The sequence below is a fragment of the Pectinophora gossypiella genome, chromosome 21 (assembly GCF_024362695.1).
Source record: "Pectinophora gossypiella chromosome 21, ilPecGoss1.1, whole genome shotgun sequence".
Lineage (NCBI taxonomy): Eukaryota > Metazoa > Arthropoda > Insecta > Lepidoptera > Gelechiidae > Pectinophora > Pectinophora gossypiella.
In genome coordinates, this window is record NC_065424.1 from 10665903 (window position 1) to 10685074 (window position 19172).

General features: G+C 39.3%; 1 protein-coding gene across 1 annotated transcript in view; it reads right to left on the bottom strand.

The window, feature by feature from the left end:
* LOC126376855 (orexin receptor type 2-like) overlaps positions 1 to 17373 on the bottom strand; it is a 35605-nt gene extending 18232 nt beyond the window's left edge. Inside the window, exons 1-6 of the mRNA XM_050024407.1 lie at positions 17347 to 17373; positions 16347 to 16494; positions 14186 to 14327; positions 13324 to 13448; positions 11268 to 11424; positions 7380 to 7492 (exon numbers count right to left, since the gene is read on the bottom strand). Coding sequence (XP_049880364.1) covers positions 7380 to 7492; positions 11268 to 11424; positions 13324 to 13448; positions 14186 to 14327; positions 16347 to 16494; positions 17347 to 17373 — 712 coding nt within the window. The remainder of the gene's footprint in view (positions 1 to 7379; positions 7493 to 11267; positions 11425 to 13323; positions 13449 to 14185; positions 14328 to 16346; positions 16495 to 17346) is intronic.
* Between the last annotated feature and the right edge of the window lie 1799 nt (positions 17374 to 19172).

Consider the following 19172-nt stretch of genomic DNA (forward strand, 5'->3'; position numbering starts at 1 on the left):
GTTTGGCAGAAAAGCTATGGCATGATTTCTATCATCAAAAAGCAAATAGTAATAACAATTAAGTTTTATGCCCGGCCATATAGACCCCAGCAGTCTATAAACGTTAATACCCAAACTAATGTGATTGCGTGAGATTTGAATACAAATATAATTTACGAGATATAAATTGTCGCCGCTACGGTTTTACTAAAATTGTATCCTATACATAAAGCTTGCCTGGTATATATAAATTGCTACCGTAGCAATAACTTTTTGTACAAGTAAGTAATTTTACTTGTAATTGTTTATACGTTATGCTCTTAATGTTTATTTTGTGTGAATTACAGAGTTTTTCCCTATTTATTTGATTAAACGGAGGCCTGTGACCAACCGTGAGACGTATATAGGCTGTTACATAGTACTTATAAGAACACCAGCGGGCTTAGCGCCGTAAGCACGCGACTCTTTCTCGCCGCGACAGAGATCATCTGTCTCTTTCTGTGCAGTACTGTGAGAGAGTGACGGGTGATGCATGTCGAGGCGAGAAAGAGTCGCAGGCTTACGGTGCTAAGCCTGCAGGTATGCTCATATGACAAGCCGCCATTGCTATCCCATTGATGAAGTAAGTGTTATATTATAAGCTGCGTTGTCGGGACTCTTTGAGGGAGCTGTTTAAAGAAATAAATATACTGACGGTCGCAAGTCAATATATATATGAAAACATTATGTATGTACGTAAAAACTTATCTCTCCTTCCGAGAAACTGTGAAAGGCATACTTACAATACAAGAAATAAACATAAAATTGCTATTCAAAATTCTAGATTAAGTAAATTAAATTCATCTTTTTTGGGGTTATGTATACGTTTTTACAATAAAATACCAGATAATATTTTAAATTTGTCAGAAAATAAATTTAAAGCTCACGTGAAGCTTACTTTCTGTAAAAAAGCTTATTATAAGATTAATGACTACCTAAATGATAAAAATGTCTGGTATTGAATGTGTTCCTCTAGTTATTAAATAACTTGTAATGTATATCCTCATTGGTTTTTAAAAGATATGTTGCTGTTGCAGTTTCTTGTCATTTCTTCTCCTCAGCCATAACACCTTGCGAAATGACGTAAATTCAAAAATGTTACATTGACCTTCAACAAGTTTATCCATGATAATTACGTTGAATAAATGATTCTGATTTCTGATTTCTAGTTACCATCCAATTGGTATCACCAACATTCCAATGACGCGAAATTTATTATTGAAAATTAATTGAATTATTAATGTATTTAATAACTAATATTTGTCACGTATACAAAAATCATTAAAACTGTACGTAAATCTTTTATTAAAAGTACAAAATTTCCTTGCAAAGTAAATTAAAAACATTGGACGCGGGTAATTTATTTTTTATAAAATGGCAACGCAGGATCGGATGACGTCAGCTGGGCTAACCTTGAAAATGCTACCTGTCAGTTTTGAGCATATCTGGTGTTGTGGGGCTGTTTATGTTGTGTGTTATAGTTTTCCGGAACAACACTTCAGATTAGGGATCTAGATTAAACAGTAATTAGCTTTGCAATTTGGTAAATAGATACAGAATACATAATGACGAACAATACAATGAATAGATTATCAGCCTATAGCCCATGCATTATAGAGATAACCCATTATTGCTAGAGATGGCCTCCGGGGTCCAGTGGTTGAGTGTTGTGCTCACGATCTGGAGGTCCCGGGTCCGAATCCCGGTGGGGACAAATCACAAAAAATCATTTTGTGATCCCTATTTTGGTTAGAATATTACAGGCTGATCACCTGATTATCCGAATATAAAATGATCCGTGCTTTGGAAGGCACGTTAAGCTTTTGGTCCCGGTTATTGCTTACTGATGTTCTATCGTGTGGGTTGTGAGGTGGAGTACCAACCTTATCAATCCTGATATCAGGGTTACTATTGAGCCGCCAAAGGCCCCTGACATGGCTCATGTAAAGACTACTCACTTACATCAGTAAGTAGTAACCGGGACCAACGGCTTAACGTGCCTTCCGAAGCACGGATCGTCTTACTTTCGGACAATCTGGTGATCAGCCTGTAATGTCCTGACCAAACTACGGACCACAAAGTGTTTTTTTATGATTTGTACCCACCGGGATTCAAACCTGGGACCTCCGGATAGTGAGTCCAGCCATGCAGGTGGTTTACTCTCTGTAATGGTTAATATTTTTACGTTTCTGCACTCCGCTGCCTCGCTTCGCTTCGGAGCTCTAGCAGCCTTAGGCCCACCGCAAACGCTGCCGATCACAGGCTCACAGTCGCCCACGGAATAGAAGAAATAGATCGGAAGGGTCAAGTGAGCGCGAAACCTGCGCCATACAAGTATGAGCAAATAATTCATACTTTAATTTTGCACTCCACTCGTCCGCCAACTTTACGACGCATGGAGCTCCGCGATAGTATATTAAAGGGTCTTCTTGTGTATTATAACCTGCAGGGCAAAAAATCAAATATCGACTATGATGTAAGGAGATCCCTTCTTATTACAAGAAAGCTAAAATTCTTAGTATTATCGGCTATTTATCAAAAAAAAAAAAAATACTTTTGTATGCAGTATTTTATATTTAGGACATGTTTGTCGCATGCACCCTGAGCGGTGGGCACGGATCGTCACGCATTGGGTGCCTCATGACGGGTACAGGCGTCGTGGTGCCGTGTGCCGGAGGGACTGGCCGGAGTACGCACAGGACCGCGAAACATGGAAAGAGGAAGGGGAGGCCTTTGCCCAGCAGTGGGATCTTGTAGGCTAGATTAGATTAGATGCAGTATTATACGAAAAAAAAATTGCAGCCTATCACATAAAATATACGTTGTCGGTATAGTGGCTATGGAATTTGAGAAGCAGTAGAGCTGTCGTAGTTATTTGCAGGAGTACGACCGTGGGGTGGAACCGGCAACGGCAGTCTCACATAACATACTTTATTGTACAATCAAATATACTGTACACAAACAAACAAAAAAATATTTATAAAACATTAGCAAAAATAGGCGGACGTGTTGCTCTGAAGCTTACCTGTGATCCAAATATGAATTCAAACTCATAACGTCGAATTCAGTTTTAAACCACTGATGAGGTCTGTCTAATGACCTATCTGATGGATTCGTGTCTCTACATGCCTGGAAAGTTAAGCAGCTGAACGCAATTTAGCTTTTATCGCCATCTCTAGACAACACGAGGATTTATCTAGTATTTAGATGGCTGTCCTTCAGTAATTAGCAGTGTCCTAAATAATTATATTAAATTGTGTACCCCTTAATCCGATCCAACCGTGTTAAAATACGTTATTTGTTGGTGAGTAAATACGCAGTTACCTTTGAGTAAATTAATATGATGTCGGCAAAATGAGATTCGGTTACCGTCGTGGTTTCCTACATCACATTAAAGTGAATTATTTTATTGCTTTTGCTGCGTATTTGCGTCTTATTTGGGCGAAATAACACAGATGAATCGCGGTAGCCTAGTTGTCGAAACGCTTGACTGTCAATGTGAGGTTGCAGGTTTGTACTCAGCGCGGCCTTAGACCAAGATTTCCGAAACTGTTTTTGCGCGTGGTTAGCAGTGAAGTCAAATATTGCGTTTTGGAGGTGTGTAACCTAACCTAAATTGGGCTGGTTTTCCCTTCGCAGGTTGGAAAATCAGACAGACAGTCGCTTCTGTATAAAAGCGGACCTGTCAAATCTTCAGGTTAGATAAGCGGACTCTGGGAAAACGGGATATCGCTAGGGAGATGGTGATTAATAAATGACAGTACAGGAAAGTTCATCATCAAAGACATATATCTAATATCCAATCTTCCAGCTGAATATTATGTTACTTTGGAAAAAAGAACTCGTATATTTTTTAAAGGACTCTTCTTCATCATTGGCGTTACCTTTTTTAAACTACCAAATAAATGTTTTTCCCATACGCCTAGAGGAAAAATATTTCTTAGAAATTATTTATGCCGTCATAACAAAAACGAGTTCTTGTGATATCGTTGCGTCGTTTTTGAAGCTTCGAATTTTCGAAAAAATTATATCATTAAATTATATTATTATTATTATTTTAATTATTATTATTATTGTTTTTTCGTATTTTCGTTTTTTTTTGTTGTTTAAAAAAAATGGCATTTAAAAATAAATTGATAAAAGCACGAAATATTATAAATTAATTGTTAATAAAAGTAATAATTTTAATTATTTTGTTCTTTAATTAAAATTAATCCAACAAGGAAAATAATAAGCTACATAATAAGATAGGTAAAGACGGAATTAATTAGATCAAAATAAACATCCAGTTAATTAGATCAGGATCTGTGTTAGGGCACAGCTGAAAATCAGCGTTGTGGCACGCCCTCAACGTCGGAGTGCCACTACATTTTGCTGGGCTGATGGCCCTTTTTAGAGATTACAATTATAAGTACTATTTTGTTCAGTCTTCTTTGCCTCTGTGTACCTACCTACTTATTTCTCTCTCTCTCTTTATTTAAGAGCTGCGCTCTTGTTGGTAGAGTACTCGCCATTCCTCTCTTCTTTCCGCCAAATCCTTCACCTCCTTATACGACACGACCTGCACCTGCACTCTTTTATTTGTTACTTATTTCCAAAATAAATGATTTTCTTTCTCCTTTCTTTCTTTCTAAGGGGGATGACACATCCGGGGGGGGGGGACATGATTCACATCTTACCTAATACTTTAACGGCTTCTATGGTTGGTCTCATTATCCTGAAGTCTCGATTCCCTTCTTATTCTATCGTGTGGGTTGTGAGGTAGATGACCAACCTCATCAATCCTGGTGTCAGTGTTATTATTGAGCCGCCAAAGGCCCCTGACTTTACTCATGTAACCAGGACCAATGGCTTAGCGTGTCTTTCGAAGCACGGATCGTCTTACTTTCGGACAATTTGGTGATCAGCCAGTAATGTCCTGACTAAACTAGGGACCACAAAGTGATTTTTGTGATATGTCCTCACCGGGAATCGAACCCGGGACCTCCGAATCGATCAGATTGGTGGGTATACGAAAAAAAAATCGCTTTATGAAACTGTTCCTAGTTTGGTAAGGATACTGCAGGTAAAAAACACCTGATTGTCCGATAAGTAAGATCTCGGTTCTCATATTGTCAGCCCGAAGCTTTTAACCACTAGACCATGAGTATTAATTAACGAAGCTTTTGCCTACTACACCGTATCATACTAGGAGCGTGTCAGGCACGCCGACCGTCCGACTGGCACGTGCCCGACGCTACATACCCACTGCAACGGAGCAAAATATATGCTCGCCGGGAATTGGGCCGGGTTCAAGATAAATTATGAAATTCTGATTACTAAATAAAGACAGATCTTAAACTAACGAAAAACATTTTCTTTTTTTCTATTTAACTTATAAGTCCGACATTTTATTACATCATGTTGTCGATCTGCATTTTTAGTTATTTTAATAGGCACTCAAATGGCAACATCTTGAAATGCTGTCATTCGTACAAATAGTTTCCCCCGCTCCACGAGGCTACCTTTTCGAACTCCGTGAACAGCTAGCTCACTTCTATGCTGACTTCTCTACGAAACGGACGTATTGTGGCTACGTGTGTATAAGTAATCTGATTCTATGTTGTAAAATTGAAAATATTATTAAACTGGAAGAATACAATTATATGGTGCAAATTCTGAATGTGTGTTTATTTTAGTCACAGTGTGCTTTTTCATACAATTTCCTTAGTCATTTCGTATTTTGACGTTTAGTTAAAAGTAAGTAACTGATTTGAATAGTTGGAGTAAAATATTCTCGTCGGGAATTGGGTCGTGTACTAGGTTCAAGATAAATTATGAAATTCTGATTACTAAATAAAGACATCTAAAACTAACGAAAAACATTTTCTTTATTCTATTTAACTTATTTAAGATTTTTAATCAAGAAAAACGTAATATTAAGTCCGACATTTTATCACGTTTTTCTATGACGTCACAGTGTGCTTTTTCATACAATTTCCTTAGTCATTAAGTGTTTTGACGTTTATGATGAGCTAAATCATCCCTTCAGTATTCGGTAAAGTGTCAGTAACACCACGTAACTACCCATTTTATTTGTTTATTTTGTAAGCATAATACGCTAGCGCTTAAATCAGACATACATAAACATACATAAACTCACGCCCGTAATCCCTAATGGGGTGGGCAGAGCCACAAGTAATCAAAGACAACTTGCAGCCACTGTTGATACGAAGTCCAAAGATGGATATGATGAACCTTATGGTGATAAGGGATCAGCCTATCGCCCATAACATTAGTCCATCATGTTAGAGACAAAATCAGACAGTTTGTTTAATTCTGATGTTACTGTGCCATTTGTAACTCGAGCGGCGCCCGACCCTGGTACAACACTAGTAAAATGTTCCGAGAATTTTTCCATTTGCTTTAACATTGTTACTCCTTATTTGTTTGGCCTCGAGTTTCGAGCTACTATTGTAAGAACAATTAAAAGGAACAAGTTTCTAGAAAATCAAGCATTCTATTGTTTAGTCTTCTTTATTAAGGGGCGATAGGCTGATCCCTTATCACCATAAGGTTCATCATATCCATCTTTGGACTTCGTATCAACAGTGGCTGCAAGTTGTCTTTGATTACTTGTGGCTCTGCCCACCCCATTAGGGATTACGGGCGTGAGTTTATGTATGTATGTATGTATGTATTAAGGAACAACGTTGAGCATCTAATTATAAGAAAAAAATAATAACAAATATATAGACTTAATTGTTATTTATGATTGATGTTTCTATAAAATTTAAAAATAAAAAAAATATATATAAAGACAGTTGCCTATCGGGAATAGACAGTTATTTGTCAGTTATTTATTTATTTAGTAGGCAAAGGTGTATAGCAAACACATCCACTCCTCGCCAGCTATGTTTAATTACCATGTAATAGGGGACAAGCTTATTTTCATTAACCGGGCACGTGGAATTCATGAGATATTAATTACGGTCCAGTGATCCAAACATGAAATCTGAATGAATGAAAAAAGAACTTACTGTTGCTAATACGGCATGATATTTTAGAAAATAAGTCAAAATACTAATTCTAATTACTAAAAATGATTAAGAAAACTACACTCTATAACAATATGATGTCAATGAGCGACCTCATCAAAACTGTGGTGAGGGTTGTAAAGGAACCGCAAAAGAATCCTGATATGACTCAAGAAATGAAAACGAACTACCTACTTACAATGTTAATAAGTAAGAAAATAAACTTAAGTATTTTCAAAAAGTGACCACGACAACAAAAGCAAAGGAAAAGAAAGAAGCAAAAGGTAAAGAAAACAAGTTAGAAAATGGAACAGAAAGTAAGAAAGACAAAGATATAGAACTTACCGCTCATGAAGTTGTAGATGAGAGGGTTGACGGCAGAGTTGGCGTAGCAGAGCACGTGTGAGATGAGAGCGATGCAGGTCATCACGTTGCTCTGTTGAACGTCCAGAGCAAACCTGGGAAATTGAGAATGGTAAACTGCTGGTCATATTGTTCAACCGTGTTGGTTGTAAAGGATCAAGAATCGAAATAACCAACAATAAAGATAAAAGTTTATAGTACTCAAAAGAAAGATCCGTGGTAGCCCAGTTGGTACAAAGTTTGTCTCTCACTCTAAGGTCACAGGATCGAATCCAGCACAAGCCTAAACCAATGATTGCCGAAATTTTGAATTTTGAGCAAAAGATTTACTTGCAGTTTTAATGATTTCTATATAGTGTGACAAGTAATAGTAAATAAATACATTAATCAGTAATTCAGTTTATTTTCAATAATATAATTTACGTTCTTGGAATGTTGGAGATACCAATTTAATTGTAACGCAGTGGTAACACTTACTTCATCAAAGGGCTTGCAATGGCGGCTTGTCATAAGATTGAGCATACCTGGTCATCTTATACCACGGATTCTAATTTAGTTCCTAGAATACGAACCTGAACAAAGAACCTACACAATTATGACAAACAGAATACATTTTGTTTAATTGTTTCAAAGCATAATCCAATAAATAACAAAGTCTACAAAATATACGATTACTTATTTAAAACATAAATCAGTGTGGTGTTGTAAATTTGGGGCTTAAAATAATGATGAATTATTATTGTGATCGCATTATAATAGAACTTGGTAGGTATTGCTTTAAAATTTTATTGTTTCAATTAAAGAGTTTCAAAATTAAAATTTACAATTCGTTTTCAACCAAGTAGTTAATGACATAAGTAAAGAAACACCTCGGTTCGAACGTTTTTTAGGAAAACTCCTTAGCGAGTGTGAGTCTATTTGTTTACAAGTTGGATGTCAGTGGCTATAAATCGCATTTGTTCTTCAATATTTTGCATCCACGAGCGTTGACGCATGGCCAGTAAACCGCTGCTAGTGGCATACAATTTATAGACCACGTTCCTGACGCCATAAATCAAAGCTATGGGTTCTGGCTGTGTCTATAACTCTTCGATACAACTGCTTTTCCGTCGTATTCGAATACAATTTCATTGCGATATAGATTTCTGTTTTTTTTTTTACCTTTGATGGGCAGCAAGGCGGATGAGGCATTTTAGGCGGATGAGGCGTTCGTTATGTAAAAATTGACAATTCAAAGTGTAACTATGTTACCTACTAAATAAAAATACATATATTTGAATTTGAATTTTTGGATAACGCTAAGAGGAAGATGATGACCATCTTAAGTATCCTTCAGACGAATTGACATATGAATCAATGGTGATCTATTTCAAGGATCTACCCTTGAGTGATATGTTTATTAGTATTAACTCAAGGCATATAGTTTAGTTTTTTTTTTTTTGTGACTTATTGTAGATTTGCCGCAGATGGCATTAACTACTTGGCCGGACAAATGGGGAGCGCTGAAGGCTCTCACCCGGTACAACGTTTAAGACAACAGGCCTGAGGGTGCCCAGTTGGGCGCGAACCTCGGCTCAGGGCGTCGTCTGAGAGGAAAAATATTTGAAAGAATTAATCGACCCTAGTGGGTCGATAGCGATAAGCGCTGAATGAGGGAAATCGTCGACCACGCCGGCGGGGTCGGTATCGGGGACCTGAAGTGTTTGGTGTCGCGAGCTGATTGGCTGCCTCTATGGCTAGAGTGATCGGGTCGTCGGAATCGTATATTACGTCCTTCGGACGCCAATACTTTTCAGTACCGTCCCTAAGCGGAATGTACTCGGAAGGTAGTTTAGTTTTATAACTTTACGATACTGAGCTGTCAAGGGAATTGCTTGTTTGGTTATAGGACACTACAGGCTGATCACCTGATTGTCCCAAAGAAAGATGATCCGTGCTTCGGCACGTTAAGCCGTTGGTCCCGGTTACTTACTGATGTAAGTTAATAGTCGTTACGTGAGCCATGTCAAGCGGCTCAATAGTAACCCTGACACCAGGATTGAGGGGGTCGGTAATCCACCTCACAACCTATACGATTGAAGAAAAAGAAGGGAATCGAATTCAATTCATTTATACCGTTCACTACTTATCACATTGGTCTAACAGAAATCTCGGTGAGGCGTGGATGATTAGTTCATCTTGCGATGGATGTACCTCTGACTACACCTATTGGGATACAGTCGTGAGCTTATGTCTATGCTTGAATTTACTTCTTTTTCTTAAAGTGTCGATGGCATTCAAATATTTTCAGCCCAGTATTTTGCCATCCAAACAGCAGCCATATTTAATGTAATTAAAGTAATTCTATTCAAATTTCATTTACTTCGATTCCACTTTTTTATGTGAATTACCCTGAATGTTTTGACTAGACGAAACTTCGCTTAACGTAAACAAGATTTTCCTTTTTTCTAGATTACTTTTTAAAGTCTGTGTAATGGTGCATACTGGTTGAATTCATTTGTACGAGTGCATTGGCCGTCTTGAGACCCTTGAGATTACATTTTATTGTTTTTTATTTTATTTTTTACAATACAATACAAATTCACTTTATTGCACCAAAATAAAAAGAAATAATTCATAACACTTAAATAATATTTATAATATTTTTCTACGTGATTTGCCGCATATGGTATTAACTACTTGGCCGGACAAATGGGGAGCGCTGAAGGCTCTCACCCGGTACAACATTTAAGACAACAGGCCTGAAGGTGCCCAGTTGGGCGCGAGCATCGGCTCAGGGCGTCGTTTGAGAGGAAAAATATTTGATACGATATGCGCTGATTGAGGGAAATCGGTCGTGAAGTGTTTGCTGTCGCGAGCTGATTGGCTGCCTCTATAGCTATAGTAATCGGATCGTCGGTATCGTATATTACGTCCTTCGGACGCCGATACTTTTCAGTAACGTCCCTAACCGGGATGTATTCGGAAGCCGCAACTACCAGGGGATTTGGGTGGTCACATTTTATTGAAATTGACACATTTCTTTTGATTCTGTTTTTTTTTGTTATGGATTGGCCGTTCCCTTCTCCATCATATTTATGGTTCATCATATTCATCTATGACTTCGTATCATCAGTAGCTGTGTTTTGATAACTTGTAAGTAAGTAAGTAAAGTATTTATTTTTCATAGGATACAAAAAATATAAACAAAGGGCAGCAGTAACTGTCAGTACTATTCAGAGGCGGAGGACAGGAGTCCTAGTATGGCTTTGTAATAGACTACTCTGGGCGCCGTCCCACTTGCGTCAGACAGAGTACTGCGGGGCGGAAGGCAAGAGGGAAACCACTGCCCTATTTTTCCCTAAAATGTAGCATGGAAAATGCTGCACCGACAAGAGCGTTACTCTTAAATTGATGATGATGATGACAAAACAATAATGGTACAATAAAAACCCCACAAAACCAATTCCTCGGTTTGTCTGTGGGAGTGGAGTTCGCTGCAAGTTATTATTATGTTTTAAAATATATATACGTACAGTTAATTTATAACTAAGAGATTTTTAGCATAAGATATTTAAATAAAGACTGCATTTATTTATATTGCACTCCTGACGTATGCCGACCGGCAGCATGTTTTACGGTCACGAGCATTAATATGTATACACTTTGGTACTATGTCACATTAACTTTTTTGACAAATTGAACTGTAAGTCTCACTAAATGTTAAATATATTAGTGCGACAGACTCCTAAAGTGGGGGATACGGTACTCGTTTAAAGAGTGGCCCTGTGACTTAGCCCTTCACTCCTGCATTGCCGCAGTAAATCTGAGGAAAATACATAACCAGTCACCTGATGCGCCAGAGAATAGATAATAATATGAATGTTTTACCTGAGCACTGAAAGGAGATGCACGGGGAAGTAGCAGACAGCAAACATGGCGACGACAGCGACGAGCATCTTAGCCGCCTTTCGACGCGAGCGCAGCTGCCCCTCAGTTGATGCGTTCGCGTGAATAGATGGCGCTGTTCGGCGATTCGCCGCTAACCCTAAGGAAAAAGTTAGGTTAGAACAAGTCTGTTGTATAAAATAGTTGAAGAAAAAAGGACAGTCACAAAAAGAGATTTTGACAGTGTCTCCATCGGGAATCGAACCCCGACCTCCAGATCGTGAGCTCACCGCTATAACCATTAGAGTAAAACGAAGACACGGACGGAGTGTGTTTTCTATGTCTTCTATTCAATCTCACTCCAGCAGAAAAGCTATATTTATACTGCCTCTTTGTAGAATGAAAGTTTATTACAATTTAGGTCTTTATTTACTCTTGGAATTCTATGTCAAACGTAATATTTCTTGAGCAAAGCTTTTGAAATACACATTTCCCTTTCGCAAAGAGGATTAACCAAATTCTGCGTAAACACGGAGAGGTTTGGTTGAGAATTTCTTGCTTGATAATTTAATGTTTACTTACATATTCTTTGGGGTAAAACACCTTGAACATATTATTTATGAGAAGATAAGATTTTTAAAATAACTCCTACTCATTTCACGTACGGGTTGTGATTGTGAGATGAATGACCGACCTCATCTGCCCTCAATATGGCTGCTGACATAGCTCATCTTCTTATCGTGTGGGGTGTAAGGTGGAATACTAACCTCAACAGCCCTGGTGTCAGGATTATTATTGAGCTGCCAAAAGCCCCTGACATGACTCATGTAACGATTACATACTTACATCAGTAAGTAGTAACCGGGGCCAACGGCTTAACGGGCTTTCCGAGGCACGGAATCATCTTATTTGTCAGACAATCATGAGATTCAAGTCTACAAAGTCCTAACCAAACAAAGGACAGTCTTACAAAACGATTTGGACATTGTCCCCATAGGGAATCGTATCCGGATCTCTAGATCGTGAGCCTAGCGCTTTAACCACTAGACCACGGAGGTTGTTCTACTCGCCTCAATATAATATATAATTTAAATATCAGGTCGCTGCGATACACTAAGTCTTCACTCCCTGGACGTAAAGGTAAGTATACCATCATGGACGCGATATATTATATAGATCTGGTTGTTGGACATTTGCCAAACGATTATTAAAAGTTTTCAACTTATGTCGTTGGCATTTGATTGGACCATTAAGCCCTGAAGCAACTCTTAGCTCGACTGACTAGCTGATTGAGTTAAAAGGAATTTCTTTTTACAATACAATACAAATACACTTTATTGCACCAAAATAAATAGAAATAATTACAAAAAGTCTTTTTCTGATCTCTTCCTCCATTCCAACTGTAAAACTGGAGACAAACTTTATGAGGCATGGAAGAATATAATAGCTTAGAGCTTCATTGGAGAGAATTAAATTGAAATAAATTATAGACTCTTGTAGGCCAAAAGCGATAAATGAGAAAAATCGTCGACCACGCCGGTAAGGTTCGTATCCGGGACCTGAAGTCTGTTGTCGCGAGCTGATTAGTTGCCTCTATGACTAGATGTAATCGTGTCGCCAGCCTATATTTTTTAGTAATATAGATGTCGGTCGGCTTAGAGGATTTTGTTAAAATATAAGGAGTAAAGATATTTCAAATATCTCGTGTTATTTCTATATCCCACATGTATTCGGAAGTTTACGCGGTTATTATCATAATTGAAACACATAATACCGGGTTTTTACCACATCAATCAGAGATATAAAGATTCCGATGGTTCAGATAGTTCCGAACATTCAACCATCAAATGTAGAAACAAGCTTCAAGCAAAAAGGATCTATCTAATCCACTCCAATTTCATCAGTCGTCCCGTGATCATGGCACTTGCAACAGTGTTGAAACATCGGGAGTCTCATATCCCTGATTAACGCGGTAAGAACCTGGTATCATGGTGTTTAATTATGTATTCGGAAGCTGCAACTACCAGCGGTTTTGGGTGATGCGGAGCAGAAAACTCACAATTGTTTTGTCCAGTTGGCGCGGCACACAGCTTGTGGGACTCCACGTGGCCTGGGATGTTGTCTGATCTCCACAGCACTCGCACTATCTGGCAGTACGCGATCGTCATCAGGAGGAGAGGGAACCTGGTGGAGAACAAAAGAACAAAGGGGATTAAAAGCATTGTTTCGTTTTTCAAAGAGTCTACTAGCACACCTCGGACACTCTGTAGAAAAATCACATTCTGACCGTGTGCTGCCAAGTGCGTAAGTATGAACGAGACAGTTCGCGCACTCTCTCTCTCTTACTCCTTAACGGCTTCTGGCTTTATCTATCTTTATAAGACTATGGTAACCCAGAGGGGTGAGGTATATATATCTCGCATTAAAGGGGCAAACGGTGAGAATTCTTCTCTCGTGTGGGTTGAGAGGTGGATTACCAACCTCGTCAACTCTGATTGTCAGGGTTACTATTAAGCCGCCAAAGGCCTCTGACGACTCACGTAACGACTACTAACTTACATCAGCAAATAGTAACCGGGACCATCGGCTTAACGTGCCTTCCCAAGCACGGATCATCTTACTTTCGGACAATCAGGTGATCAGCCTTAGCAAGTTATGTTTATGTATGTTCCCCACCGGAATTCGAACCCGGGACCTCCAGATCGCGAGCCTAACGCTCAACCACTGGACCACGGAAGCCGTTACGGTGAGAATGAGATGTTAGTATAGAGTATTGGAGTGTCGAGGTTGTTGCCTTAGTTACGAAATAAACGATCTTATTTGATTTTCTCTCAAATCTCCCTATCCATAGGGAAGGCCTGTACCCCAGCAGTGGGGACGTTAATGGGCTGATGATGATGATTTGATTTTCGAATACTCACGTGTACAGGAACAGAGCTTTAATGACGTGCCACTTGAGGTCGCTGTCGTCCGACCACGTGGACTCGCACTGCATGAAGTACTGCACGTTGAACCTCAGTTCCATCTTCTGTTGCACTTGAAGCACCACGAACTCTGGTATGTCTGAGGGAGAAAGATAGTTTTGGATAACTTGATCGATCTTGTCGCTTACTATGGGTCTCGTGAGGAGGCTCGGTGTTGCTCAGCGGGCAATGGAGAGAGAATGAATGGAGTGAATGAATCGGTATTTCCCTGCTAGATCGAGTCAGAAATGAGGAGATCCGCAGGAGAACTAAAGTCACCGACATAACTCGGAGAATTGCCAAGCTGAAGTGGCAGTGGGCAGGACACATAACAAGGAGAACCTATGGCCTATGGCCGCTGGGACGGAAAGGTTCTCGAATGGCGACCACGTGTCGGACGACGCTCAGTGGGAGGCCCGCTACAAGGTGGACTGACGATCTGGTGAAGGTCGCGGGAAGCCGCTGGGTGCGGGCAGCGCAGGACCGATTGTCGTGGAGATCCTTGGGGGAGGACTATGCCCAGCAGTGGGCGTCGTACGGCTGATAATGATGATCGATCTTGTCGACATTGAGGTGAATCGGCTAGTGGTTGGACAAATGGCTACCTTGAAGGCTACTTGTTACATAGACCAATATGCCAACATTTACTTAGTCAAGATTCTCGTGAGTATATTGAAGGAATTCAATCAAATTAGCATCACCAGTGCCATTCGATGGTACTTCGCAGTGACTAGCTGTTTGTCTTCGGAAGCAGCGTCATTGCGACTTGTTTGAGAGTTGAGAGTTCATTTTGGTGTATGATGCGTGATGAGTGTGTGAGAGTAGGACAGTATTTGAAGCACTTATTAATATGCCTATTACTTCTGTTATATAATTCGTTTTTTTTTGTATACTTTATATTATGTGGAAAAGTGTTTGTGACGCTATGGATTTCTGTTACGTTGCAAATGTAGGAAATAAATAAATAAATCATTCGCTAATGACTTTCATACAAGTATATTGAATCAGAATCAGAATCATTTATTCAACGTAATTATCATTAAACTTGTTGAAGGTCAATGTAACATTTTTTAATTTACGTCATTTCGCAAGGTGTTATGGCTGAGGAGAAGAAATGACAAGAAACTGCAACAGCAACACATCTTTCAAATCAATGAGTGTACATTACAAGTTTTTTAATATAGATATAATACCTATATAAGCAACATAGCATAACATACATAACATCACGCCTGTATCCCCGAAGAGGTAGGTAGAGGTGTATACTATATATACAGCCACTCCTGATAAGTTTTGGCTATCCTATTGCCATTAACGGGGCACAAATATTTGAAACCACGACAATGATCCAAATATGAATTCAAACGAAAATAATTCTAAACTAGCGACCGCCCGCGACTTCGTCCGCGTGGATTTCGGTTTCCGCGGTAAGAATTTCCGATTTTTTTAATTGTTAAAACTTATGTGTTATTCAGATGTATAAGCTACATTATACATTATTGGTTTCATTAAAATCCATTCAGTAGTTTTTGCGTGAAAGAGTAACGAACATCCAAACACCGGAATAGAAACAGGATAAACGCTAGGCAGATGTTTATGTGTAGGAATTTCCAATACACACACACACACACTCAATACGCACAACACACACACACACACACACAAACACTCTACACAAATACACACAAAAACAATACACACACTCTACACTCACACAAATACACTCTTTCTTCTTTCTTTCCTTCTTCTTTCAAACATTTATAATATTATTAAGATAATATATTATTTTTAAACTAATGTTCCCAGCAACACTTCTAACCAACTTATATTTGGCACAATCGACAGGTTTTTTTGACGGGACTTATTCTAGATTTGCCGCAAATGACATTAACTACTTGGCCGGAGAAATCCATAGTGAGAGTGATAAAAATATATGGGATTGACATGAGGTGTGATTAAACCAGGACCGACAGCTCAACGTGCGTTCCGAAGCACGGATCATGTGTCCTAATCAAACCAGTGAGTGATTTTTTACGTTCCTACTGGGAATCGAACCCGAGACCTCCGAATAGTGACCAAAACTCTCAACCACTGGACCACGGTGGTCGTTGATACTTACTGAAGACCAAAGATAGAAGCCAAATGATGAGGATCGCAGTTTTGGCCCGTCCCGTGGTGGACTTGAACTTGAGCGGGAAGCAGATGGCATACCAGCGGTCTACGGAGATGAAGGTCAGCGTCAGAACTGACACTGTCACCGAGACTGACTGCAAAGAAAAGAGAAATTGGTTAATACCAATACATAGTATAATGACATAACATAAACAGTCTATGCCACACGCCATATGTATGTACACCATTAACACAATATTTATGGAACACGATGTTCGTGCGTCACCCAACAGGGTCCACATAATATGAGCGTCGTGGTTCACGCCGTGACTTGTGCTGAGTGAGGCCCTTTTATCTCAGGACATCCACCACCACCTTATGATCATTTCGACAAATATCTGTCTTGCTTTTTTGTAATTATTTTAGTGGAAATTTAATATAATGTTGTTGTCTTTTTTTGTGTGTGGCGCCCTTTTATAATAAACTATTTCTATTCTATTCATCCTCCACCAAACCGCAGTGGAGCAGCGTGGTGGAGTATGCTCCATACTCCCTCCGGTTGATTGAGAGGAGGCCCAGCAGTGGGACGTATACCTATAGGCTATTTATGTATTCTATTCATATCCGCTACCACTAGGTCGTAATGATGCACTTAACCTTCGTCGTGCTAGACGAGGCAGCAGAGCGGAGAAACGGAGAAATACTATTACACAAACTTCTTGTATTGGCTAATATTTCTCCACTTCCCACTAACGCAGTGGGTAGGCCCTACACAAGGTGGATCGATGACTTTCTGAAGGTCGTGAGCCTTGCGAGAGGCCTATGTCCAGCAGTGGACGATTCCCGGCTGATGATGATGGTAAGTTTCCACTGCTGGGCCCAGGCCTCCCTTCAATCAACCGGAGCGGGTATGGAGTATACTCCATTACGCTGTTTCACTGCAGATTGCTGATGATAATATAAATATAAAAGGAAGCAAAATATGTTTGTGCTAATATTTCGATAACCTTGCAGCAGCTTGAGAAGTTCTGCATCTCTCTTTTCAAGATGATTCATGATGAAGGCTGTAGAAACTATCATATTTATAGTATTTTATTGTTTCGATTATAAAGAAACATATCGTAAGTAAAATAACTTCTCAAATAGTGTGCATGCTTGGACAGGATGGAATAAATAAGCTGATAAGAGAAGCCAAAGAAAATTTAGAATTTGAATTAAAATTTGAATTAGGAATGAATTCCAACATGTTTTCAGCCAGAACGTACGTTAATTTGGTTAGAGAATGTCAACCAATGAGGTTAACTTTTGAATGGATTTGCGTATGTTAACCGACTCCAAAATAGAAGGAAGTTATTTATCGCAGGTTATTACTGTTATGATTTCTAGAAGATTAAAGATAAAGAGTGAATATTGGAATTTCCTACACATAAACATCTGCCTAGCGTTTATTCTATTTCTATTCCGGTGTACACTTACCTAACGTGAAGATTAACATAAAACCATCCTAATTGCAGATTAGGGTAATAACGACTACGGACGCTGGGATCAACGGCTTAAAGAACGTGTCTTCTTAAGCACGGAATCATCTTACTTTTTGGACAATCGGGAGACTCTGCCTGCATCTGACCAAACTTGGGCCAATTTCACAAAGTAATTTTGACCAGGGATGTTATAGATATGAAATTTTGGATACGAATTGTATACGGATTTAAGAATGATTATTATACCGGATAAGGTTACGGATACGGATAATAAATTATTGCGGATTTCCGTTAGTTTCGGATAATTTCGGTAACGAAAATTATTTTTCTAAAGTAAAATACAAATACGTAATAAAGTGGTTTTATTCATAACGTCAAAAGTTTTAACGACAAGTTATAATGTTATGAAGAAGAAAATAAACAAATAATGCGCGCGGCTTGTGTGTCAGCACTAGTCAGCAGTGGCAGCGGCCAGCCGATAAAAACAACTTGCCATAACATGTCTCAATTAGGCTCCGCCCCTATCCGATACTATCCGAAACTTTTATTTCAGATTCGATTGTTACGGATGATTTTTTATATCGGATATTCGATAGTTTAGGTTATGGTTACGGAGCTCCCTAACATCCTGATTTTGACATTATCTCCATCAGGAACTGAATCTTCAGATCGTGGACGAGGGATATGAGCGATGTCTTTGATAATAAATTCGGTGTAAATTGCCAGGGTGAGTTTCCCAACTTTACTAACTATGTTGACCGCTGCATAGTTCAAAGTGACTTATAGTTGTGAGCAGGTCCGGACTGGCCGTAGGACTGAGGCCGCCGGTCGGCTGGTCTGTCTGCTGGCTCCTTCCACCATCAAGTGTCCTGCTATTTTGGGTTCATTCACCGCAGATGCTCTGCGATTTTATTACTTACCCAGCGATAGTTATGTATGAAACAAACCGAGCGAAGAAATGCGTAAGCAAAGCGTTGGGCTCCTTACGTCACGTTAGTAATGATGGCATTCATTCAAATGGTCCTAATAATAAAAATAATCCGATCCGGAGGTCCCGGGTTCGATTCCCGGTGGGGACATATCACCAACCAAAAAATACTTTGTGGTCCCTAGTTTGGTTAAGACATTACTGGCTGATCACCAGATTGTCCGAAAGTAAGATGATCCGTGCTGCGGAAGGCACGTTAAGCCGTTGGTCCCGGTTATTACTTACTGATGTAACTGAGTAGTCGTTACATGAGCCATGTCAGGGGCCTTTGGCGGCTCTGTTGAGCCATTAATAGGTAGATCAACTTTGTCTTTAAAAGAAGACGAGGGGTTTTTGGCAGCTCAATAATAACCCTGACACCATG